Source organism: Passer montanus, unplaced genomic scaffold, assembly GCF_014805655.1.
Source record: "Passer montanus isolate IOZ18808 unplaced genomic scaffold, ASM1480565v1 scaffold4, whole genome shotgun sequence".
Taxonomy (NCBI): domain Eukaryota; kingdom Metazoa; phylum Chordata; class Aves; order Passeriformes; family Passeridae; genus Passer; species Passer montanus.
Window position 1 is genome coordinate 16,025,646 of NW_024368818.1, and position 25,249 is coordinate 16,050,894.

Sequence of the window (25,249 nt, forward strand, 5' to 3'; positions counted from 1 at the left end):
ATCCTGCCCTGCAGAAAAGACCCTGGGGGTGCTGGTCAACAGCAGCTGAACATGAGCCAGCAGTGCCCAGGTGGCCAGGAAGGCCAGTGACATCCTGGTCTGTATCAGCAATGGTATGGCCAGCAGGGCAGGGATTGTCCTCTGTACTGGGCACTGGTGAGGCCTCACCTTGAATCCTGTGTTCAGTCCTGGGCCCCTCACCAAGAAGGACATTGAGGGGCTGGAGCGTGTCCAGAGAAGGGCAAGGGAGCTGGGGAAGGCTTTGGAGCACAAGTTATGAGGAACAGCTGAGGAAGTCAGGGGTGTTTAGTTTGGAGAAAAAGAGGCTGAGCTGGGACCTTCTTGTTCTCTTCAACTGCCTGAAAGAAGGTTGTAGACAGGTGGAAATCAACCTCTTCCCCCAAGTAGCAAGTGACAGAATGTGAGGGAATGGATATAAGATGCACCTGGGGAGTCAGGATAGTAGGAAAAATTTATTCACTGAAAAGATGGACAGACATTGAAACAAGCTGCCCAGGGAAGTGGTGGAATCACCACTTCTGGAGCTGTTCAAAAGGCATGCAGATGACTTGATGACTTGGTTTAGCAGTGAGCAGTGCTGGGTTAACTGTTGGACTCCATAATTTCAGAGGTCTTTTCCAAGCTTAATGATTCTACAGTTCCAAAAGGATAACTATAATGAAATGTGTGTTTGGAGTATCTAGAAGGAAATTCTTTTACCTGTGCATCTGTTGTACATCAACTCTTTCCCACAGACTTGGGCAACACTGAGAAAACTACGGGATACACTTTCAGTTCAGACACTGTCAGAGCTGGCTGCCCAGGTCTCCTGTATCACTAGTCAAGAGAAACACAGCCTTCCATAACCCAGTCCATTCATACCGGTGTAAAGGTGAACTGTCCCTCAAAAGTGTTTATAGCTCTCCAACGACATAAATCTGGACAGATGAATTTCACTGTCAGCATCACTATCAAATGCTGCTGAGCAAGGCATAGTTTCTATCTTTTTTCTGCCACAACTACTTCTCCCACAAGTTTCTTCTACGGATTTTTACTCCAGCAAAGTGAGGCAAATTGAACAAAGTTAGGCTGCTTGCTAGCATACAATGAGATACCATGACAGGAGTTACTGACTTCTAAGGAAGAGTCCTACTCTTCCAGTTGAGCTCCCTTTCACCTGCTGGCCACATACACATACACTTTTTTCAGTTATATGCTCAATTTCTTTGGTTTCCAAAAAAAAAAATAAATTAGATCACTGCTTCATTTTACACTGCATCACATATAAGAGAAAAATAATGAAAATAAATTTACTGACTTTACTGGGGACTAGAAGCACATCTAAGCAGTCATAATAGCCATAGTTTCTGATTATTGCATGTTGTAAATAAAGAGCAGAGATAACTTGGGTTTTGTGTATATTGCCATAAACACAGAATGTTTGACTCACTCATGTTGACCTTAGCATGGAATTCCCCATGTCAGGAGAGTGTGACTTTTGAGTAGCAATATCTCTGGTATATAATCCCCAAGCTATGTATAGCCTATCAAAAAACTATACTCAAACAGTGCTTTCCCTCTGGGAATAACAAATAATACTGTAGAAATTGGATGTGCACAATGACTTTAAACTTCAGTAACACTGTCAAAATGTTGCCTGGCTAAATGAGCACTTAAAACAGAATTTTAAAATAGTGTCCAGAGGAAAATTAATTGTTGCTTAAAGTTTTTTGCTCATAAACCTCATAAGCTGCAATGATTTTAAGTAGTTAAATCTATATTTGCTTTTCCATAAAAGTATCTTTAAGTAATTGCTCTCATAAAGATCGATACTAGGTTTCAGCTTAAACAAAATTTCTACAACCAAGTTAGAAATATTTTGCTCTAAATTATGCACTGCTACACTTCTGTGACTGGGACTGCTGCAGAAATATCCTGTTGCTTTCCATAAAACAAAGAAAGCAATAAAAACAGCAAATATCCTATACATAATGTGTGCTTAATGAGATTACTCATTGTAAATAACTCATGCAAAATGTTTCCTGATGATGATGTGAAGCAGCTATGTGGGTCAGTCTGCAGATAATGGTTTTGAGTAGCTTAATGTTTATCATAAAATTTTTTAAATGTATTATCAACTTATCTTTGGGATTTCTGAGCTTGTTTTGCAGTTTTGAAACTCTTCCCTAGTTTCACTGGGAACTGCAATGGGATGAAGGACCATGTATGTTGTAAATTATATATTTAAGTATATATATATATATTTAAATAAATATATATTTAAATTATATATTATATATATTTCTTTATCAAAGGGCTATTGCCGTTTTAAGAAATCTTCTATCCCACTTCTTCCCTTCTATTTGATAAAATAGTGGAGTAAATGGCTTTGTTTGCCTTATCTCTCTCCAAATTTGCTCCTAAGCCTAATCCCTTCTGTTTACAGATACTCTGGTAGCCTATGCCTCTATCTACCCAAGCATGAAGCATTTGTTGCCCTGCTGGGATGTGCTGTGGTTTGCTGCTAATCCAACACTACCTTAGCCTAGTAAGCCTAATTTTCCCCACTGAATCCGTAAATCAGATTACAGGAGAGAATCTTCAGCACCTCCAGCTACTGCCAACAACAATAGGAACAGCATGTTTTTCCCTGGGGAAGGCTAGGGAGGGGTGGTGAAAACAAGAAGGAAGATTCAGACAGCTATCCAAGGGGAAGGGGGATTTAAGCAGCTATTTTAAAAAGCATCTTCATAGCTGGCAGTTGGTAACAGACTCAGCATTGCAGGGTACAGACAGACTTTTTTAACCATGCATTTTAAAGAACTGGACAATAAAACTGCATTGAGCACTGGGCAAGGAGAGGTCCAGGAGACTTAGGAATGAAGAAGATCTGCAGGAATATAGAGACCTAGCAGAAATATGCATGGCGTTACTTTAATACCTCCTTTAAAAATAAAGCTGGGTTTTAGCACTCAGAATCACCATCAAATACTGAGGTGAAAGACAGAAGAAGCACTGTATTAATAGCTCTGATCTCAGATATTTCAGTTTATCCACTAAAAGCATTCACCACCACCTGGATTGTGAGTGAAATTTATTAGCCAACAGGGGTTTAATAGAAAAAGATTTAAAGCTTAGAGAGTCCCTGCAAAATGCATTTCTTGGAATGCAGGGCAATCTGTTTATTTTGTAGAGCACATCTACACAGCAGAGGATGGGACATGGTTAGGAGGCACAACGCTAGTCCCAGGAGAGAGCTGACTCCTGCCAAACAGAGACTTATATTTGTTTTGTGTTTAACAAAAGCAAGACTCATTTCAGAAACAATTCTTCCAGGCTCATAGCCCTAGACCAAATCAGAATATGCATGTTTCAATATGTTTCTGCTTGGCTCCACATCATGTCAGAACATTCTTTACATAGAGCACAACCACCAAGACTAACTTGCATCTTCCAAGTCATCTTCCAAAAGTAAAAATATCTTTAAAATAACTCCTGTGAAATTAATCTCAATACAAAAGCCTTGATTTGTTTAAAACAGGAATGTTTATGGGTTAACTCTCCTATCAGGCAGGCTAAATTCAGAATTGTGCAGGGCATTAGTGCATTCCTGTTCCTCCAGTGTTCCAAATAAACCAGGAAAAGAAAAACAGGAGTAACTATATCCTCTGCATACAGATCTATCCCACGTAAATAAAACAAGAACATATGCAGGTTCAAAGAGGAGTGATACTTGCTCTCCTTGTGCTGTGAATATAGGGAAATAAATCAAGGGGCAGAAAGTTCAGCTGCAGAGTTCAAAAGGTTCAGCTGAAAGTTCAGCTGCAGAGCAGCTTGGCACCTATGTAAATCTGCAGTCCCATGAGCCATGGCAGCAGGTACAGCTGCTGCATTTACCCTGCAAGGACCTTCTTTAGGTTCACCTTCCCTTAAAGTCACTGTCCCCCTCTTCACACTGAGGGGGCAGCTGATGCTGAATGAGGCTCTGCTTAAGGCATGTGCCAGATCCTTTCTCTTTTGTGCTCACACCCCTTTTACTGCTTCTTCCTGCTGCTTCTCCATGGCAAATGATGCCCAAAAGGGATTTTTTCCATGGGCTAGAACAGGGCCAAAGAGCTCTGCTGAGAATGCAGCAGGGAAATGCAGAGGAATCCTATATATGCTGCAGGGTGATCTAAGGTGAATGTTTATGCTGAATGCCAAGCTCAAGGAAAGCTGTCAAGTGGGCTAGCAGGAAAGACAGCCCCAAATGTTTTTGCAACACAGGTGCAGATTCTGACACTTCATTATCTTTACATAATGGATCTAGCTTGCGAGGAGCCACAGAGATAGGGAGATGTAGTATGATAGAGAGCAGTACAGTGAACTCTTTTTGCAGTATTTTATAATCAAACACTACAATCCTTTGGAAGACATGACTAAAAGTGCAAGTGCAGACAAAGCCACCCTTAGGTAATTCCCTTGATTAAAACTCTCTTAATCAAAATGAATCTAATTAAGGACATTGTGAAGGCACAGAAAGTCAGTACGCACTTATGGCCTCTTTTGCAGATGGTGAGTTGCCAAACAGAATTGAGAATCTTAACTGCAAGAACCATCAAGAAATTCACACAGGATGGTAAATTAGGGATGGCAAAATTCAGACTGTTAGATAACAGCAATACTGCCAGATCTCTTGGTTCTTGCATTAGATGCAAAAGGCACTCCCAAGAGAGGGCACAGTGCTTTTTATAAAAATGATGAAAAAGGAGAGCCCAGACACACACCATCCTCAGTGACACAGACAGCACAATTGATGAAACAGGCTGCCTTTTCTAGCAGTTTGTTTTTCCTTCGTTGTTCGACACTGTTCCCTCCACCACTGTTGAGAGACATCCAAACACATACTGTCATCATCTAATAGAGGTGTCACAACTGGCCAGATGTCTGGGATTTTTTTCCCCTACAAGGCTTTTATAGGTGGCAATATGCTTTGATGTGTCACTAGCAGTTTTCATTTCATTAATCAGCTTTCTATCAAAATGCTGATGTTTCACAGATATTTTTCTGTGATAAAGGCAAGTCAGCTAAAAAATACTGTTGAAAAAAAGATAGGGAAAAATATCAACCACTAGAAGTTAATTTCTGTCTGATTTAATTTTCTCCAACTGTCTGCATTAGTCTCCTAGGAAAATAAGTCTACTCAAGTATAGTAAAATGTGCCTATAAATATGCGATACAGATAAGACAGACAGAAAAATTTGTTTGGCTGTGTAGAATATTGTTTGATAAAAAAGAAGCAGAAGGTACTTGGGAATTACAACTTATTTGCCTTCACTCCATTCAGCTTCTATAACCAAGAAAAAATGCAGATAATAACAACCTTCAAGTAGGCAATTACCTCAAGGACCACATGTTGTACTCTAGAATCAAAAAATAGCAACCAAGTGAATGGTTGACATATATTCTAATAGAAAGTTGGGTTGGTTTTTCTCATACACTCAGAATTGTCTGGATTAGGAAAGACCTTAAAAGACCATCTAGTCCCACCCATGGGAAGGAATGCCTTTCACTAGAGCAGGTTGCCCAAAGTCTCATCCAGCCTAATCTTGAGCACTTCCAGGAATGAAGCATCCACAGCTTGTCTGGACAACCCGTTTCAATGTCTCACCAACCTCATAGTATAGAATCTCTTTTTTATGTCCAATCTAACTCTACTGTCTTTCAGCTTAAAAATATGACCCCTTGTCCTGTCATTAAAGATCCTATTTAAAAGTTTGTTCCTGTCTTCCTTATAAGCCTCCTTTAAATGGGGAAAGGCCACAATAAGGCCTCTCTTCTCCAGGGTGAACAGGCCCTGTCTTTGCTGAAAAGTTCTCCAGACTTCTGACCATTTCCTTGGCCTTCTCTAGACCTGCTCTAACAGATCCACATCCTTCTTATGCTGGGATCCCAGAGCTGGACACAGCATTCCAGGTGGGGTCTCATCACAGCAGAGCTGAGGGGCAGAATTCCCTCCCTCACCCTGCTGGCCACACTGCTTTGGATGAAGCCCAGGATACTATTGGCTTTCTGGGCTGGGAGTGCACAGTGCCAGTTCATGTCCAGTTTTCATCCACCAGTACCCCCAATTCCTTCTTCTCAGGGCTGCTCTCAATTCATTTCTCTCACATCTCACAGTATGTGCTGGCACTGGTGATTATCCTGACTCAGCTGCAGCACCTTGCACTTGGCCTTGTTAAACTAAATGAGGTTCACATTGGTGCATGTCTCCAGCCTGTGAAAGTCCCTCTGGATGGCATTTCCTCGCTCCAGGATAACAACTGCACCATTCAGCTTGGTGTTATCTGCAAATTTGCTGGAGGTACACTAAATCCCACTATGTTGTTGATTAAGATATTAACTAGTATTGGTCCCAGAACCAGTTTCCACTCTAACAGTTTTTAAAAAATAGCACTTGAAGTTATTCTGATCTTAGACAATTTCTCATGCTTAACAAAACAAAGTTCAATCCTCAGTATGCCATTTTTGTAACACTGTATTAGCTATGCATTCACAGATATCTAACAAGAGACAAGCAAAGAATACCCAAACACTTATTTTTCATGGTTTAAGAAACAAGTATCCTAAAAAATGACCAAGGCATAGTGTTAAGCCACTATGTAAAAAGTCAGGTCATGTTGCATTGAGTGCAACTGCTCTTGATTTGCTATAAATGTCCAGCCCAGTTCAAGTTCTCAATGCTTCACGCTACCATTCTTTTGCTCATTCTGCAGCCCTCTTAATTTAAACACAAAACAACATAAACCACACCACAAAGTCAGTCCAAAGTCTTTGAAAATGGAAATTAATAATTAGAACGAGTTAATAAGTTACTGGCCTAGATCCTTACCTGGTAAAAGACTGGGTAGCTCAACTGTTCAACTGATATTTTTAAGCGGGTCTCATTATACAGATAAACAATAACATAAATAATTTTAACATAATACAAAGACAATCAAAACCCCAGAGCTTACAATCACTTCTAAGATTAGTGAGAGACTGAAGGAGAGTGACAACTTGAATTTGTTTCTCATTCATCTACTCATAAAAGGTGACAAGTTGATAGCTGTGGACCAACATCATGCTGTGGTCCAGAGCCAACGGAAATGTCAGTGAAATCCTGCCAATTCCTTAGGTGCAATAAATCATCATAGCTCTATTAGTCAGCCCTCTAACATCCAACACCCAAAGATTTGGCTCTATCTACAATGCATGCTCAGACAAGATATAAATCAAAGCAGTGTCAACTTGACCGCAGTTCAGTTTTTTCCTTCTCAAGTATTACTCTGTCTTTGATAGTTAAAAGCAAATCCAACTGAAGTCATCTAATTTGCAGCAGGAGGAAAGCATTTACAGCAGAAATTTCCTATAAACTCAGCAGACCAAGTTTTACTCATTATCCATCATCCCAAAAGCTGTTGTTACCTATGCTGGGCAAATTCCCACTTAATAGTCCATAAAGCACTTGGAATCATCAGTCTTTCTTCCGTGAGAATGTGGAAAAGGAAAGATGCATCTCCCCTTCCCTGCATCACCACCAGGATCTGGATGGCTCCCAGTCACCACACTCAGCTGGGCCCAGTTACAGAAATCAACAGTAACTCTGCACTCCATCATCACCCCATACCACGCTTGTCACCAATCCCCACCACTCCAAGTTGAATGCATTAAATTCCTGAAGCCTGAACCTCTGGAGAAGCACTGCTAAGCCACAACACAACACATCAACAGTTTAGGCTTCCCAATGAGCTGGTCTAGACTTAGGACTCATTCTTACTCAAATGCATTAATTATGGAAACTTTACCTGCCCAGGGCATCTCCAAGCACAGAGACTTACCATTCAGTCCCTCAGAGACTTACCATTCAGTCCCTCAAATCTTTGTATTAAAAGGCTCAAACTTACGGTAGAGTGCTGAATGGGTATCCAGGCAGGTGTTTCGACTGAGCATTTGTGAGATGGGCATCTGCCATGGCTCTGCTGCAAATAAGTGAAAAGGGCATTATACACAACACATTATGTGCTGCAATCGCTAGGCGCAATGGGCTCAATTCCATAGGGAGCATCTAGGAGTTTGCTTGTAGTCATCACACCTCACAAAGTCATTTTCCACTGTCATGTAGGAAGAACAATCTGCAGTTTGAAGGACCAAAAAGGCCTCATCAATTGTCTATTAATTTTGCATTGAAGTTCTGGGGTTATGTGGATGGAAATACATCCACTCTCAACCCCAGGCGTGTGCCATCTGCCTTCCCTCCACAGCGGAGCATTCAGAGAACGGCGGAGCATTAGTCAGCAGGTAGAGATTGGCTTTTTCCCCCATTTCATGACAGGCTGCATTTTTTCCATGATGTCCTCTTTGAACCAGTGATAGATGCAGTCTGAAACACCCATCAGGGCTATTTTCTAGGAAGAGTAAGTATGCCCCAAATTTTTAGGGCACCTTTCTTTTCTGAGCAGAATGCTCTGCTTGCTCTCCAGGTGGGTCTCTGGAGAACTTGAGCAAGTACCCAAGACTCCTGCAGTTCCCTGAAACTTTGCAGAACAAAAAGAGTGAGGGGTTAATTTAAAGTCTAACATTCCACATGGCAGTGCAAGATGCAACCATCAGGCCTTCAGGCTGATCTTCCTGTAATTTCCCTTGCATTTGCTGTGATTCAATTACATTTCAGCCAAGGTTTGGAGCCCATCAGAATGAATTGCACAGCAGATTGGGTCAGAGTCCCTGAAGAAAAGTTCGGAATAAATTCTGGTATCTGCCACCATTACTCTCAGCATTTCACATAAGAGTCAAGCTATTATTTAGCTCCCTGAACTGGAGGACTCTTGTAACCAGGTATTTTCCTGAAGCTAGTAGTAGTATGGAAAAAAAATATTTCTTCTTTTTATTTTTGTTTAAGCCTGATATATCACAAGCAGCGACATTGCACCTTTCTTTTCCCCATACTGAGAGTAAAGGAGAGAAACCTCTGCAAACTAATGATTAGATTTCACACAATTTTCAGTTTTGAGTCTAATTTAAAAACTACTAGTGCTTTGTTCTTTATCTCCAAAAAGTTAACATTTGTAAAGCAGTGCAGTACTACTTTTACAAGTTTAAAAACAATTTTTTGAAAGTGGCTACCAGATTAAACTTTGTATTCTCCAAAACTTAAAACTGGTTATCTTTAACATTTTCAATTAGACAACTTCAAGAAGTATTTATAAAAATAGCTAGCAAGCAAGAATCATTGTACTTTTAGATGAAAGTTTAGAAAGTCTTGTCTAAAAGGATTTGAAGTCACTACTATCATGGCACCAGAATCCTGCAGGTGTATGTTATCTCCTGTAAGGAATGGATGAATGCAACAGCAAACAGTGTAATCCTATCAAAATAATAAAACTATAAATGAATTCTGATTAAAAATATGACATGAAACACTAGTAATTATTTTTTTTACTTTAACAATTGTATGCTTTCATTCTTTATTCCAAGGCAAGTTAAATGCAAGGCAATTAATAATGTGCTTTGGACTGAAAGCATTTTTCTGATTGAAAAGCCTGATCTTACAAAGGAAACTATGTATAACGTTGTCAGGAGACTCCTCAAAAAAGACTCCTCACATTTTTAAGAGGACACTTTTGCAAGATAAAAGGTCCAAATCTCATAGCAGGAGGGGCTTATTCTCTTCAAGTACTCTCCTTCTTTGAGATTCATACCTAAATTGTCCCAAGACCTAGCGTCCCCTGGCACTTGTGCATATTCAAAGGTCAAAGAGACAGCAGTAACTGGGAATTGCTCAGAGGCAGCAGTTCTACAAAGTTCCCCATTTTTCAGGGCAAGAGCTGTGCTGGCTGTTCCTCTGGGATGTCGGGTGACCTGCAGTGTTTGGCCTTTCACAGCTGGATATTTGAATTACTGTGCTGGTTACATGACATTGCACTGTACTGTCTGAGAAATGCATGCAGTGCAAGGGCAAGGACTGAACGCTTTTCTTCTACAGCTTTTTGGGTATTTGTAGTTGGATTCTTTTTTAAAATTGCAGCTTATTTCTTATTTGAATGATCACTTCTTTTTGTCTTGTGTAAAAACCAATGCTTTTCACACCTTTCATATCTTAGACCCACACCTAGTTGAAATGAGTCTTAGATAAAAGTTTGTGTATCAGCTGCTGGTAACACTTTTCTTTCTAAATGCTCAGGGTTTTTCAATAGCCAAAAGCTCCAACATGTCACATCTAGAGAAGTGAATTTTTAAAAATAGCCAAAAAGTCAACACTGCATAAAGTATTCTGCAGGCATAGGCAATACAAGTAAGCATAAGAATAAATACATTGGCAAATATTTACAGGCTGTAGAAGGAATTAATTCAATTTGATTATTACTGCTAACATTTTCCTCAGCTTAGGAGTTTGGTAAGCAAAAACACTACAGACCTTGGCCCACCACTACACTGAAAAGGTAAAAATCTCAAAAGTTATGAGAATCCATAGTTTAAAACCCTCTTTCTTCAGACAGCCTTCAAGGGAGGACAGAAGCACCTCTAGTTTGTTCTTCATGTTTGCTAATAGTGGTATGCAAATATACCTTGCCCTGCTGTTTGGGAGAATATATTCCAATAAAGTTTTCTCCATCTTTAAGGGAAAGAGAGGAGCTGTTTCTCCATAGCTTATAAATGAGTGATTTCCAGCATGTTCCTTTACTCCCTTTCTTTGAGGATACTCGGCCTCCTTGAGACAGCTCCAACACAGTGACAGACACAGCCATCCAGACAGAGACTTTATCACAGCTTACTGAAATCAAAGCCTTCAAAATACACAATAAGATCTTCAGCTTGTGTAATTTTCATATAAAGAGACCCTGGGACACAAAAGAATAATTTTATTCTCATTGCTGAATTCAGCATCATTCACAGCTTTTTTTCTGGGTTGACACTTCAAACACTTGATAAATTGCATAGCAATGATACAGTCAGGAAGCAATGAAGCGATGACCAAAGTCAGAGACGCTACCCCCACATTCATCTAGAGACAGTGCAGTTTCTTCTCTGGAGGCTCTGACACATGTAATTCCCAAACCTATAGGTTTATCAAACCTCCAGAAATGCAGACCCCAGGGGTAACCAGCAGATGCCAAAAAGGCACCAATCTCAGGAAACAAAAAACAAGGCTGCAAGCCCTTCAAAGTCCATGCACAACACCTCCCTTCCTAGCAAGCAACCCTTAAGCAAGCTTCTTTTGTAGATGCTTTTCTCAGTCAGGTGTTAAAAGAACTGACTGCTACCAGTACTATTTAGGAACATCAGTATAATGTATTTGGAAATGCATTAACACAATGCAGAGTGGTAGCGCATCAGTGCCCACAGCAATTTTGCAGAGGGAAATAACTGCACACTGAATATTGAACTAGAAGGTGAGAGCTTTGTAGCACTGCACAAGAGAGGTTTCAGGAGACAGAAATGCCACTGCACCTCAGCAAGCTCTGAGGAAGATTTCTAGGAAGAACTCCTCTTTTGTGTTGAGTGACTTCAGGAGCAAATAGGTATATTTTAATGCTAATTTCTCATAGGCAGGGAGAGACTTTTATACACATACAATATCCATAACAATACCAAATTTGGATGGCCAAATATTAACATGATTCTGTCTGGAGACACATTCAGAGGTATATCTTAGCTCTGAAGGTAGATGGAACAAAATCCAGAGAAGATATTTAGGATATAAATGTTCAGGGCTGGTTGAACTGCAGGACTCTCAAAGGTCTGACTTAATATTCATTCTTAGAGAAGATATTGGCGATGAAAGTCAAAAGAAGTCACAGGTCATATTCCATTTGAAATGGCCAACAGTGGTCACATTCCACTGAAATGGCCAGGAATACAAATACAAGAAATTGTATACAAGTCCTTTAGTGAGGTCTCTAGTAAGAAAAGCATTGGCTGAAGTCAACCCCAGTGGAACATTCTCAGCTAGTCCTCCACATCCTTCCAAATTTTCTTCTCTGATGCTCTGGAGACATGAAAATTGTAGATCTCAACTAGAGGTCTCAGACTGAGCAAAATATAATAACATAGCAGGCCATACCCCTGGCCTAATGATTCACCCATAAATAACCATTCCGTTCTCCTTGACTGCACATATCTTCTCATTTTCCAGAAGTCTTGCATCAGGTGAACGGACACAGAAAGAAATTTGCACAGCAGTATCAAACAGATTAACACAGAAAATAAATACATGTTTATGTCGAGAATAAGAGCCACAAGACAGATTTTTCTGTTTTTCCAGCTATGGGAAATGCATAAAAATACAGCTCACTTTGGCACTGGGAAATTATCTTCCCACCTTCACCCAGGTCTTCCAAATATCAGAAAAAAGACCTGCTAAGGGATGTATAGCTCTGCTATCATTAAGCAGCACTATTTTTGAGGCAGCATCAAGCTCTCTTGTCTCCTCTTTCTTGCTCAGTGTCTTCTTCCACTTTGCCTCACCTCTGCAGCCCTCCACTGCTGTGCAGTATCGAGCCCCAGCCATATCTGCCTGAGCTGTTAATTGAACATCTTCTACTCTCAGTTTATAGATTTATGAAAAAAATCGCCCTTCTCCTTTCATAGCTCATAACCAGTCTTAATAAAGACATCTCTCTAAAATCACCAATTATAATCTAATGAAATCTATTGAAAATTTCAGTTGCACTAAACAAGGTCAGTGCTCAGAAGAAATGAAGTGTCACCCAGAAATGGAGATCAAAGTAATTCCTTTCCATTCCTGCTGCTGCCATAGAGACCAAGGGAGGGGGAAGAAGGGAAGAAGAAATTTAACAGACTTAATTCTTCCTGAAATTTATAATTAACTACAAGGGAAAAGGGACTATTATCACATTTCTAAAGAATAAAGGAGGAAAAAGTTGAGCTTTTGACAAGATATAATTACCAGACATTACATATGCAGTGCACATTGGTTTGTTCTGTGTAATTTTCTTGAAACTCCCCCCTCCCCAAATGATTTTATTTTTCTAGAAAACACAACATGTGTCTCATCAGTTTACATTCATAATGTCTGAAATCCAAATGCTAGAGTCTCACAATAATTGTTCCAAAATTTAACATTGGTAAATAAAGATTTGAAATAAATACTCAGATACACTCCCCATCTGTCAAACATCCCTGAGCATATTTTCCAGCTAAGATAAATGGTAATCAATGAAAAGGATCTTCCTACTCTTCTAAGCCTGTGTAGTTTAGCCAGCAGCCAACCCATAGTCATCAAAGCTGTCCTCAAGTACCACTTTAGAAGAGACTTTACTAAATTATATGTAAATTGTATGGATTCAGCATTATTACACTTTTAGGGTCTGGCAGGAAAACACCACAGTTTGAAGTGCTCATCAGCACCTAATAATGACTATAGAAAAAGATTTTGATTTTTGCTAAATGTGAATCTCTTGGGGGGAAATCATTATGTTTCCTTTGTTTTCAGTTTGTTATAACCAGGAAATTCAGCCCAAAAAAAACTTAGCTACCCAGTTTATGACTCCAAACTGCAATGATTCAAAGCCTGGAGTCTTGGAAAGAAAAAACAACAAATGTTGCCCAGATCATTAACAATACGCAGAAACAAAAATGTGGGGTTTTTTTGTTTGTTTCATATCCAGCTAAATTTAAATCAAATCCTCATGCTGTATTTCTCTCTACAGCTCTGTTAGTTTTGATAAGATTGTACTGGTTTGTAACACCTGAGCACTGCTTAACCTCAGTATCTATATCAAGCTTTATAATTTCCTAATTTTGGGACTGATCTAGAGCCTCTTAGATGCATACAGCTTATCTTTCAGGAAGTCCCACAAAACAAACTGGACCTCATTCTTTTAGTATATGCCTTTTTAAGTCATATTGAGTATGTTTCAGATTAACATAATCAAACAGGGGAGAAGGCATGGGACAACAGGCCTATGACAAAGTCACCTCAGCACAAGTAAATATTCTAATTATTAGCTATTTGCATTACTATCAGACCCAAATAATCAATAATTCAACTGAACCTTCTAGTGGATTCATCTGCAAAATGGGACCAGCAGCTGGCACACAGTCTGTGAACCTGCTTCTCATCTCCAGCAGAAGACCCGATCTCATGGACCACTCTGCCCTTCTCAGAGCATCTTAGAACTGCTTCTGCTGCCACTCCAAATCAGAGAGGCTGGAACAGTGAGGTCACCCCTGTGGTGCCATCTCCACATTTTCCATTCTTCAGCCATGTTCTAAAAACATCCTCCAGATAACTGGGTTGGTTTTGGGAGCTAGTTTTGTAGGCTAAATGCCAAATGATGTTTTCCTTCTCACTTGGAAAATACACTGTATCCTACTGGGATACAAGACCTGCTCCTACATTTCCCAAACACATAGCATCATACTAATAACAGGGATTTATAATTATATACTTAATGTAGTTTTGAAGTGAAATAGCCAAACAAATTTTATAGCTCTCCTCTGCTTTACTCTTAACTTCATGCTACACAGTGGGGTGATGAATGTGTGGAGTGGGAGAGACCTACAGAAAAGTCCTAGCACACCCAGTGTATAAGCAAGATGTTTGTCCTTTCACTGACCACTGTAACTTCTTATTTTCCATGACCATCATGCATATTGTGAGCTCTGATCACACATCTGTTCAGAATTTTGCCTAAAGTGCACACAGTGGTGTCCCCTGTTCCATATAGATGGCTGGATGAGCAGAAGAAAATAGGATAGACAGATGTTGCTGGCTCCTGGCAACCTTGTCATTCAAAATTGTACACATGCAACTTTAGGATGGGTTAACAACATAAACAAGCTTACTGCTTTTCTTCCCAGTACCAATACAAAATAGGGGGGGTTCCTTCTGTCTTTGCTTTAAATATGTGAATTAAATTTTAGAAAAGGTGCTGGATGGGCAGCCATGAAAGGAGATTGGTAATTTTTCAGACTAGACTAATGCAGAATTTGTAAAAAAGCTAAAAAATGGGGAAAAAAGCGCCAAACTTCTTCATGAGTAGGATGAACCAAGCCTTTTATTAACACAAAACAAAACACAAAAAAACCCCAAACCAAAACAAACCACCAACAATTTTTTTCCATTTTCCAGTCGTGAATAATCACATTTTCAATTAATTGCTCCAGAGAGGTCAGTGACAATCAAATTAAATGTAAGACCTGTCTAGTGAGTAATCTGGTGTAAATCTCTGCTTACCTGGAAGCTAACAACAAGAATCTCTAAAAAGAAGTAAAAGTTGCAGAATATTCAATATTTTGATGCCAGGAATTTATTTTTGTAGCTAAAAAGACAAGTTCAAGCTGAGTGTTCTCCCTGGTTCTGAAGGCAAATTCTCTGTTTTACATACGGAAAGACACAGCTCTGGGACACAGGAATCCTACTGCTGCAAGTGCAGAGAACTTGGATAAATTTGGATTATTTAAGTGGTGTCTCTTCTTTGTGTACATCTTCTCAAAACACAGAAGTATTCCGCTGTTAAAATCTGAGATCTTAAGCAAACCTCAAAATACAACTCCCAAACAAAGTAAGTGGCAACCATCACTGATAGTTCTTAGGGGCATTACCGATGTTAAGGATACTAAACCACTAGTCTAGATTGCCCAGGAAGTTTTAAAATCTCTGTCCTGAGACAAGATCTTTAGCTGGCCTTGCCATTGGCCTTCTGGGTTTTAAGCCTGCAGAGTTGCCGCCTCTGAGCTCTCCCTTCTAGAAACTAGAGCCAGAAAGCTTTTGGGGTTTATTCCCAGTGAAAGCTAATCATCTTTTCTATGGCACCTAATACCAAGAACTGGGGGTTCCAGGGGAGCAGCCCCTGTTCCAGTGAGGAGCATCAAGCTATTTATGTTCTTTTTCACTAGTGGCAGCTCCTGTTGTGTTCATGAGTCTGTAAAAGGCAGAAGGATGGAAGGAGAGCTGGTACCTACAGGAGAGGACAGCATGTTGCCTTTGACTGTTGGGAGGCACAGTGGGAATGTTCTTCCCTTTCAAAAACTCCTGGTGCTCCTGCTGGGATGGAGCCTCAACCTAAGCTTTAATTTATATTGAATTCTTTCTAATGATAAAATAATGCCACCAATTAACATGCTTTATGTGACAGTAAAGGAAAGATGGGAACATGATCAATTAAAATAAATCAGGACAACCATAAGAAGCTGTCCTTGACTGATACAGCATTTCTGTAGTCCAGTGTTCAGAAATGCATGGAAAAACAAAGGAAATAAAAATAGGAAGTATTTGTACAAATTAATATCTTAAATCTATCTTAAACATACTTTACACTTTGGCTGGAAAAACATCAGTAGGATTTAAGATTTGGCAAGGTATACCAGAAATTAATTTTATTAGATGCTATCTTTTACCACACAGAGTTCAAAGACAGATCTGTATATCCATTGAACATAATGTACAAGGGCACATTCACTCCACCACAACATTTATGTCATTTTCTATAGTGTGAAAATACCAAAAATTCCAGACTAAATTTAATGACAAAGTGTTAAAAATATCAACTCTTTGAACAGTGTTCATCTTTTGCAGTTTAAAAAGTATTTATCTTTTACTCCCTTTTTATTACTTAAGATCTGAAGAATAAACCTGATGTATTTACTCCTTCTGACATCAACATCCACTTTTTCAAGACAAAGAATGGCAATTATCTGCATAAATCAAACAAATGGCTATTCAAATTTGGACAATTAACAGATCTGAGGTCAAAAATGACTACACTGTTGCTCTGTAGAATTCATGCTTATCAAAATGATTTTTTTAAAAAAGAAATTTTCTGAAAAAGGTCTGCTGTTATTATACTAGTGAAAATTGGCATAAACAGATAAGAAAATTTGGTGCGTTAAAGGAAGGAGAGTTACTCCAGTGAAAATAAAGCCATTAAGATCAGATTATGGACCAGTACAACACTAGTTCAGCTATTTAAATATGGCAAAAAATAAGATGAGCAAATCACTAACTTCTTTGGTTTCAAGCTGTTGCAATATGAAAGTGTTCTGAAACTAGACTTTTGCCATTATTCAGCTCAATTACATATGATATTATGTTATTTCCATATGCCTGCAAATAGAGAGCCGATTACAATTCACATTGTATCTCATTCCAACACCAACATTGGCAGCAAAGACCAAATATCTGGGTTGAATATTTGAGACTCACTCACATGCTTAATTTTTAGATCATTTGAAACACTCACTGTTAGATTCGAGACAGAAAAGCTGAAAGGAAAAATGTGTGTAGATGGACTTGGGAACCCTGCTCAAGGCAGAAGCAGTAGTGAGCTGGAAGTGAATCCATGTTTGTTATTTCCCAGAAGGCGCTGGGAAAATATTCCGTGGAAAACTTTCAGCACCAATTCATAAAATAAATAAGTGATGTCTCTTGACATATTTAAAAAAAGGTACTGGGGCATGTTCTTGTCCAATTACACCATCTTAAAACTTGACTTATTCCTCCTGTCCCCAAATACAATTTCTACGTACCTCCATCCCAAACTCTCTAGGCAAAGAATGGCTGCAACTGCAGGTCCCCACTGCACGACAAGACACCCAGAAGTAGAGCTAATCACAGCTCTTCTTTTCAACCCTTTGAACTGGAAAACAACACTTGGGCATGTAAAACTGGATGTTTATCATGATCCTGCATCTCAGCTTTGTTCAGCAGTGCTGCACCTCCTTTGCTGAGTGCTTTTCAGTGGTATTGCATCAACAGGTACCCACAAGTGCCCCTGCTCTACTCCAGGGCTGACTGAGGATACAGTCTCAGATTCAGCACAGCTTGTGGGAGCCAGGAGGACCTGGAAAGAACAGGAAGTGAATGAGGCCACAGCCTCCTCCAATTTATCCTCCTTCTGTGGCCTCATTCACCTCTTGTTCTCTTCCCATATGGGTTTCTCCACCAGCAAGATGGGAATGACAGCTGGCATCTGTTTCCATGGCTCCACTGTGCTCCCTGCTCTCTGCAGTGGCCACCCACTGCCCCTCTCTGCTGCCCATGAGTGCCCAGGGTATATCTTCCTGCCCTTCTCCATGTTATAGATGGGTGTCCCCAATCTTCACTGCTGTGACGCAAAAAATGACAGCAGCAATGACAGCAGTGCTAACCCCTGCTTTGCCTTATCATCTGTGCAGCCTTCAGGTGTTCTGGCTCCCCAGCCATTTTGCAAGTCCTGTGGAAACTATGAAATTCATCAAAAGCAAGGTAGAACAGGGAGCACTGAACCCCAAAGCTGGACGTTCCCTGCTAACTGCTCCTTACAAACCCCACTACCACCACGTGCAAAGGCGCCTGCAAACATGCGCTGAGCTGCCTGCCCTGTAGCAACAGAAAGGGAGTTCCCTTATCATCACCCTGCCATTTAATATTAAGTTAGTTTGATAAGTTTGAAGATGTCTCAAGGAATCATTCAGCTTATCCCTACACCAGATCTTTAGGTTGGGAAGTGTCCCTAACCCTGGTCCTTAGCCTGATGCCGCTGTTGTGGAAAAGAAGTTGTCTGTATTCATGTTTGGAAGAAATTATTTAGAAGGACTGTTTCCAAACAGTCCAGCTAGATCCAAAATCAGTATAAGAGTGCTGAATTGGGACCTAGGCAATTTAATTTTTCAGGCCTAGAGAGGCAAAGTAATCTATGATTTTTCCCAAAAAAAACCCCCACAATAAGCCACAAGAAACTTGCATCTCTCCAATCAGAAACACCATGACTATCTAAACTACATCTGATTGGCCTCCTTAAAATCCTAGGACCCATATAATGCCCCTTTCTTTATTATTCTTTAGTTTACAGAATAAACTGATAAGCTGAGAAAATATGTGCAGTATACCATGTATTCTGAAAGTGCTCTAGTTGCTAGAGTTATTAATAGACACAAGCATAGGCTAAGATAAAATATGAAATCCTTTTTGCATTTCTAGTAAAAAAAAAGTAAAAAAATATCATTTAGGAAGTCATATAGAAACAAACTGCATAATCTACAGATAAAGAGAACAAAATGCTCGTGGAAGCAAAGCTTATTCATCACTTTATCTTGCAACCTGACACAGTACATGCTTAATACATTTAATTACAGGAACAGAAAAATAGCAGAGAAATATGTACACAGAACAGCAATGTTTCCAGTCCTACCTTGGTCGTGACAATGCACAGACAATCCATTCTGTAAATCTCCACAGGAGTGTATGTAAATCATAAAAATAAATCAGCAAGGGTGAGGAAAGGCTTTTGAATAGCATGAACAGAACCGGAGGCTTGAATCTGCACAGCCGGCTTTTCCAAGTGGGGCCCTCATAAGAAACTCGAGTCCTCCTCCACAATGCTAAAGGCAGTCATGATGCTCACAGGGATCAGTAAACCCACTAGAAATCGTCTCAAGCAAAACTTCCAGGTGGCTTATCAGGCTTGATTGCTGCATTGTTCAATCTGAGATCAAAATATGCTGCTGAATGGTATGCAGCCCTCTAAATGGGAAGATGAGAACCACAACAAGCACAAAAGAGCAAAAGCATCACATTTCAGCCCTAGCTCTGGTTTCACAATTCTGATCTGCTGTTTCAGTATACCCATAAGATTTCCCTTGCCAAGTCTCTCTCAGCCTCTCTCTCGCTCTCTCTCTCTCTCTCTCTCTCAATCTCTCTCCCTCCCGCTCTCTCCTTCATAGTCTTTTTTTTCCTCCCCCCTTTCACTCGCTCTCTCCCTCCTCTTCCCTACTAACTCAGAGCAAGCACAAAACACACAACTATCGGGCCCATCTATCACAGTGCTGTCACTTCTCTGCCAAAACAACTGCTTTGGGTTGTAAGGGGTTTTATTAAGAGCATGATTGCTACAAACACACATTGCTGGAATTGCATGATTGAAACATGAAGGTGTGTGTGAGAACTCGTGCGTCACAGCTACAATTGCTCAGAATTACTGGGTCAGATTCGGATTTGGGAAGTGAATATAAATAACAGCTGGATAAGGCGAACTTTAGCTGTAGCAGAAAATAATCAGTCAGGGGAAGGAACCAGGATTTGCATATTTACACATGCACGTGGATCTGTCAGCACAACAGTGATATAATTATAGTTTACCACCCGTGGAAAAAACCCCTACATCACATACATTATTCAAAGCTTTGTAGGGGAACCTTTTTTTTTCCCACCTATGAAAAATACATCAAACTTTTAATTAAAAGAAAGGACCTTTAACAACAGAGCTTAAACACTCCTTAAATTTTCTCCCAAACTTTTCTTGCATCATTGGCAGATTCAAAGACTTAATCTATTTATCTCATGTTCTCTATGTTCTGCTTGGAGTTTTACAGACTGTTTAAGCCCCCACAGCCCTACCTTTCTTGCAGTGATGCTGGTGCAGAGCTTGCCTTTCAGGTGTTTTACATGAATCATTCTGAGTTAGAAAGCTCGCTGTCAGCTCTTACGGGCTTCCCTCTCTTCCAGATTGAGGAAGAGAGAGAGAAAAAAGAGGGAGGGAGAGAGAAAGAGACTCAGAAGGGGAAAGATATGTAAAATGAAAGCTCTGGCCAAAGGGAGAGGAAAATCAATGCTCCTATTCACTGGGAAAAAAAAAAATACAGCCAACTGGACTGTTGACAGCAACAAGAGGAAATGTCTAGACACCCATACATTACAATTCACCTTTTCAACATACTGGACAGCACAATCTCCCCTGGGTGCTTTGCTGAGGATCTCTCATTCTCACTCAGAGTTAAAATATGTTTTTAATAAAATAAGCATTTCCAAGAAAATAAAATATTATTTAAGAGTCATCTCTCTTCCATAAATTACTCAGGTTATAACCCTAATATTCCCGTGATTGTTGGAGCAGTGAGACGCGCAGTAAATGACACATATTATTTTGCCAAAATGAGGTCACTGCTACCAAAGTTACAAAATCCATAGTGAATCAGATATGTGGTCAGAGAGCAATCAACCCTCCCCCAACTATTAAAGTCCTGGTGGATACAACATCTTAAAGAGAAATTCTCCAGAGCACTTAGAACTGTGTCTAAGGCTGAACTCACTCTGAGCAAACCCATGTGCACAAAACAAACTTGATTTGTGTTTACAGGCTGTGCTAGAACCTGCAGGTTTTCTCTCTACTCCCTACAGGTTTAGTCCAGTAGCCAATCAGACAAGGTTATTAAACTATAGATTACATGAAACAGGGAACTTCCAAACATCCTTGAAGTAAGAACAAATTCAATATCTCCTTAAGAGGAAATTAACCCATTAATATGGTGTAACGTAAGTCACCCTTTTGCTCTAAGCATTATTAGGTAAAAGTGAATTCAGTCAATTCTAAAATCAGCAGATATTTTAACACTTGGGTGTAAAGCACCCAACACTTTGTTCTCTTCTAATTGATAGATTCAAGCTTATCTAGTAAGGTGTGAAGTATTTCATACATATAATTACCTAATGACTTGGCTGCAAAATCTCATCTCTGACTTGAAACTGGCATATGGAGATGTATTTTGAAATTGGTCTCTAAGTACATGATCTGTAAATGCTTCTACTTGCAACTCTACTCTTGTGAGATGATCCCAGTGAATTCATGATCCTATTTAAAGTGTATTTGAAAAACAGAGGGTTTCAAACCTTTGGGGAGGCTTACATGAACGTGACTCACCCAGCTCCCTCAGTGTACCAAAAAGCTTCCTCCTGCACTCCTCCAATTTTTGACTGCCACCTCCTTCCATTGAATATGACAATGAGCATTTAACAGGGCAGGATTTGCACATAAGCTTAACACATAATTGAGCAGCTTGCTCCCTAAAATACTGCCACCTACTTTTTATCCCTATAATCTCCCATAGCCCAAGACAGAAGGAAGACATGCTTTTGGGGATGCAGACCCCAGCTTCAAACTTCCACAGGCTGATTTTGGTTTCCAGAGCTCCCAGTCGTAACTTCTAAAACACAGTGACTGGCAACAGATGACTATCAATGGGTCTCTAGTGTTTCTTCAAAGATTCAGTCCCTCGTGTCCATTAACAACCAATCCCAGATCCCAAAAACAGGCTGAGCTGCTTAATTTTCTTTCAACAACTAGATACTTTTTCCATTCATATTTCTCCCCAAGAATGAGATTTTCAACTCCTTAGGACTGCTTTACCCTTCATTAGCAACACCTCCTTCTGCTCTAATTTCTGGAGGTCATATCACTGTTTAGTTCTATTTTTTCCTCTGTTCTTTCAGCCTTCTTCTTATATGTTCATATAATCCTGACTGAAATCTACTAGAGAAAGGCTTGACCCAAAAACTAAAAAAAAATGAGGAGCACCCATCTGGGGTGAAAAGACATGGTTTATAGTTGCTCACAGTCAACTTAGATGGTAAAAAATAACCTCTATGATGAGCTCTGACTCTTGGGAATATAGGAAGAGTAACAACTATTTCCTACTGTGACACCAGTGGTTCTGTGGATCACCATGTGAAAATCATTTGCCCAGCTGACTGCTTCCTTCTCCTCTAAATTTACCAAGCTATCTCTTTTTAAGTCATACAAAAACCAGCAATATGAGGTGAGTGGGTGAAATGGGATGGTCTTTTAAGGCAGCCTACACTGGACAACTTAATGTTCTTTTCAGGCATTAAAGTCTTCGTTGTATCCAGGTACTTCCACTTGGATAACCAAAGCAGGGTTAATTAGGCCACTATATTTAGAACCAGAGCCTGCAACATCTCGCTGCTTTCAATATTTGTAAAAACAAGCTTCTGTAAAAACTAAACTCATTAGAAAATATTCTGATTTTTTTTTAATCTTTCATTATGCACCTTCTCAAACACTTAAATTCTTCTGAAACATAAATTTTATAAAGCAAAAACTGCGAAAAAGAATAGATTGCTAAAAAATTTTTAAAGCATAACTGGTTTATTTTCTTTTATTCAAAGAGTAGAAATTATGAAAAATATGAGCGCTATGGCTCCAAGTTTTGTAGCAGACACAAAGAAAGGAGGCACCTAACCAGACTGCTAACATTGCATTAGTAATGTCAGCATCTTGAAAAATTTAGCCAGTGACTATTTAGAGCTCCATGCACCTACACAGAGAACACATGAACACACACATGCTCTTCTAAATATAGAGAAAGGTTTATTTACTCCTAATATATCTTAAATTGTGTTCTATGGAGCCCATGTTGATGGTATTACATTGCCAGGTTATATTCTCTTTCTTCTTTTCAGGTTCTATATTGCATTCAAACAAGCTACAAATAAATACTTTCCTGATTACCTCTGCTAAAAGAGCAATTGATGTAGTTGGAAAATTATGTCTTTACAGCCAGAATTCACTTATACCACTTGAACCCAGTTCCTGTGGATCCTAACTGGTTACTTAGTAGGTTAACACCAGGATTCAAGTGATCTGAGTAAGTACATGCTACAAGGGAAAATCTCATGAGACAATTTCTTTATGAAGGCTGCTTTGTGGTACACTGAAAAAAAAAAAAAAAAGAGAGAGAAACTACTAATCTTGTAGATCCTGGATATGTAGTTAAAAGCGGTATTACAGATGAAATGTCAGAATAAATCCTTCTTCATCCAGAAAGATAAGTTAATACAAATTTCAGAAAGCACGTTCTTTATACTTTAGTCACTCAGAATTTTAATGTAGTTCCCAGGCTGAATCAGAAGCCCAGGAGTCCTGGTGTTAATTTAAAGATCACCAAATTATCAATTCTTCCCCCTCCTAACAGCAGCAGCCCTAAGAGCTGCAGCTCTGCAACTGGCCTGAGGCCCAAAAGAGTCTCAGACAGAAGCTATAACACGAATCATTCCCTTCACCAGTGCATGGCAAATTTCACTGCTATTTAGCACAATCAATGTTGGAGTCCTGACCAATTTCTCCAGCTGGTAGTTTTTCCAATGAGAAGAAATAGACAATTCTCTTTTTTGTAGGGAAGCAGACCTTGCCTCTTAAAGCCTGAAGGTAGATGATAAAATGGGCACAGGGACAGGTGGATAGGCAGCTCCACTTCTCCACAAGGTCTGTGCGCCTAGGTGGCCACGGGCTCAACAGCCACAGTAAAAAAAAGTTTCTGCTGCACAGCTCTGGAGGGGATTCCCTCTCTTCTTACCCCAAGTACAATCCCACCTTACCACCCCTTTAGGTAGTATGTGGGAGCTTGCACCACTTCAATCAAGCAACTGCCCCAGAAGAAAAACCAAACAAGCTACTTCTGAAACAGTGCAACCTCTCCAGCAGTCTCATTGCCACATACTCACCAGTTTGGGGTCCTATGAGAAGGCAGTATAGCAAGCTGGGAACACAATATGACCTGTAGGGTTGTAGGACATACACTTTCATCATCACTGAGTATAGGGCAGAGGTCCTTGGCCCATCCTACAGCTCTGAAGGTCTTTGTATAAGCTAGTCTTTCGAAAGTCCCACAACCTCCGTTAGTTTAAAACTCATGCTTTTTCTATCTATTATTTCCTATACAGATCCACAGTTGTTTTCTTGTTTGACAAATCCCTTACTCTGAAACAAAAAGAAGTGTTTTGGTTACAAATGCTCTGCTGGCTTTATGCAAGCTGGGATGCTCTGCAACAGAATCACACAGTACTCAAGGGCAGTATGTCCACAAGTGGTTCTCAATTCTCAAGATAAATGGTGAACCAAGAGTTCATTTTCATTCTTGAGCATTCGCCTGGGGAAGTAAATCTAACAACTAATTGATCATCAGCAACTGAAAAGCTCTGGCACATATGTTCAAACATGTAGCCACTCTGAAATGGCTAGGTGTCACTGTCATAGCAGCCACTAACACTCAAGCACACTCACTTGAAAAAAAAATCAGACGAAATGATGCTTTGAAGTGAACTGACACACTAAACCACAAGATCCTGGAAACAAAAACAAAACATCTGCTATCTACTATCCCATGGTACTGAGAACTGGACAAAACACCACTCACAGCTCTGAATCTCTTCGAGTTTGGCAATGGATATGCCAATTTTCAGTTTCCTCTCAGGTACACTTTGTACATGAACAGCATGAAAATGTAGTACATAGAATTGCTGATGGAGAAACATGCAGTCCAGGGTTTGCAGGGACTCTAAGTAGGAGGATGGTGCATTGTTCAGCTGGCCATTCATAACAGAAATCATGTGAAATGGAGATGAGATCAACCACATCCCATGATTTTCACAACATCCTTGTGGAGACAATATTTAGGGCATATATCAAACTTTTTATAATTCCTTCCTTTGGAG

The 25,249-nt window shown here is 39.8% G+C and overlaps 1 protein-coding gene across 5 annotated transcripts in view; it reads right to left on the reverse strand.

Moving 5' to 3' along the window:
• The window catches only part of DLG2 (discs large MAGUK scaffold protein 2), a 982,417-nt gene that overhangs the window by 809,036 nt on the left and 148,132 nt on the right, over positions 1-25,249 (reverse strand). For 2 of the 5 annotated variants that reach the window (XM_039718590.1, XM_039718588.1), the window contains exons 1-2: positions 19,155-19,618; positions 7,926-8,000 (exon numbers count right to left, since the gene is read on the reverse strand). The exons of 1 other annotated variant lie outside the window; for it this stretch is intronic. In XM_039718590.1, coding sequence (XP_039574524.1) covers positions 7,926-8,000; positions 19,155-19,184 — 105 coding nt within the window. In that variant the 5' untranslated portion in view covers positions 19,185-19,618. Of the gene's footprint in view, positions 1-7,925; positions 8,001-19,154; positions 19,619-25,249 lie in introns of those variants that run through there. 2 more of the 5 variants (XM_039718592.1, XM_039718586.1) reach the window with 1 other exon arrangement.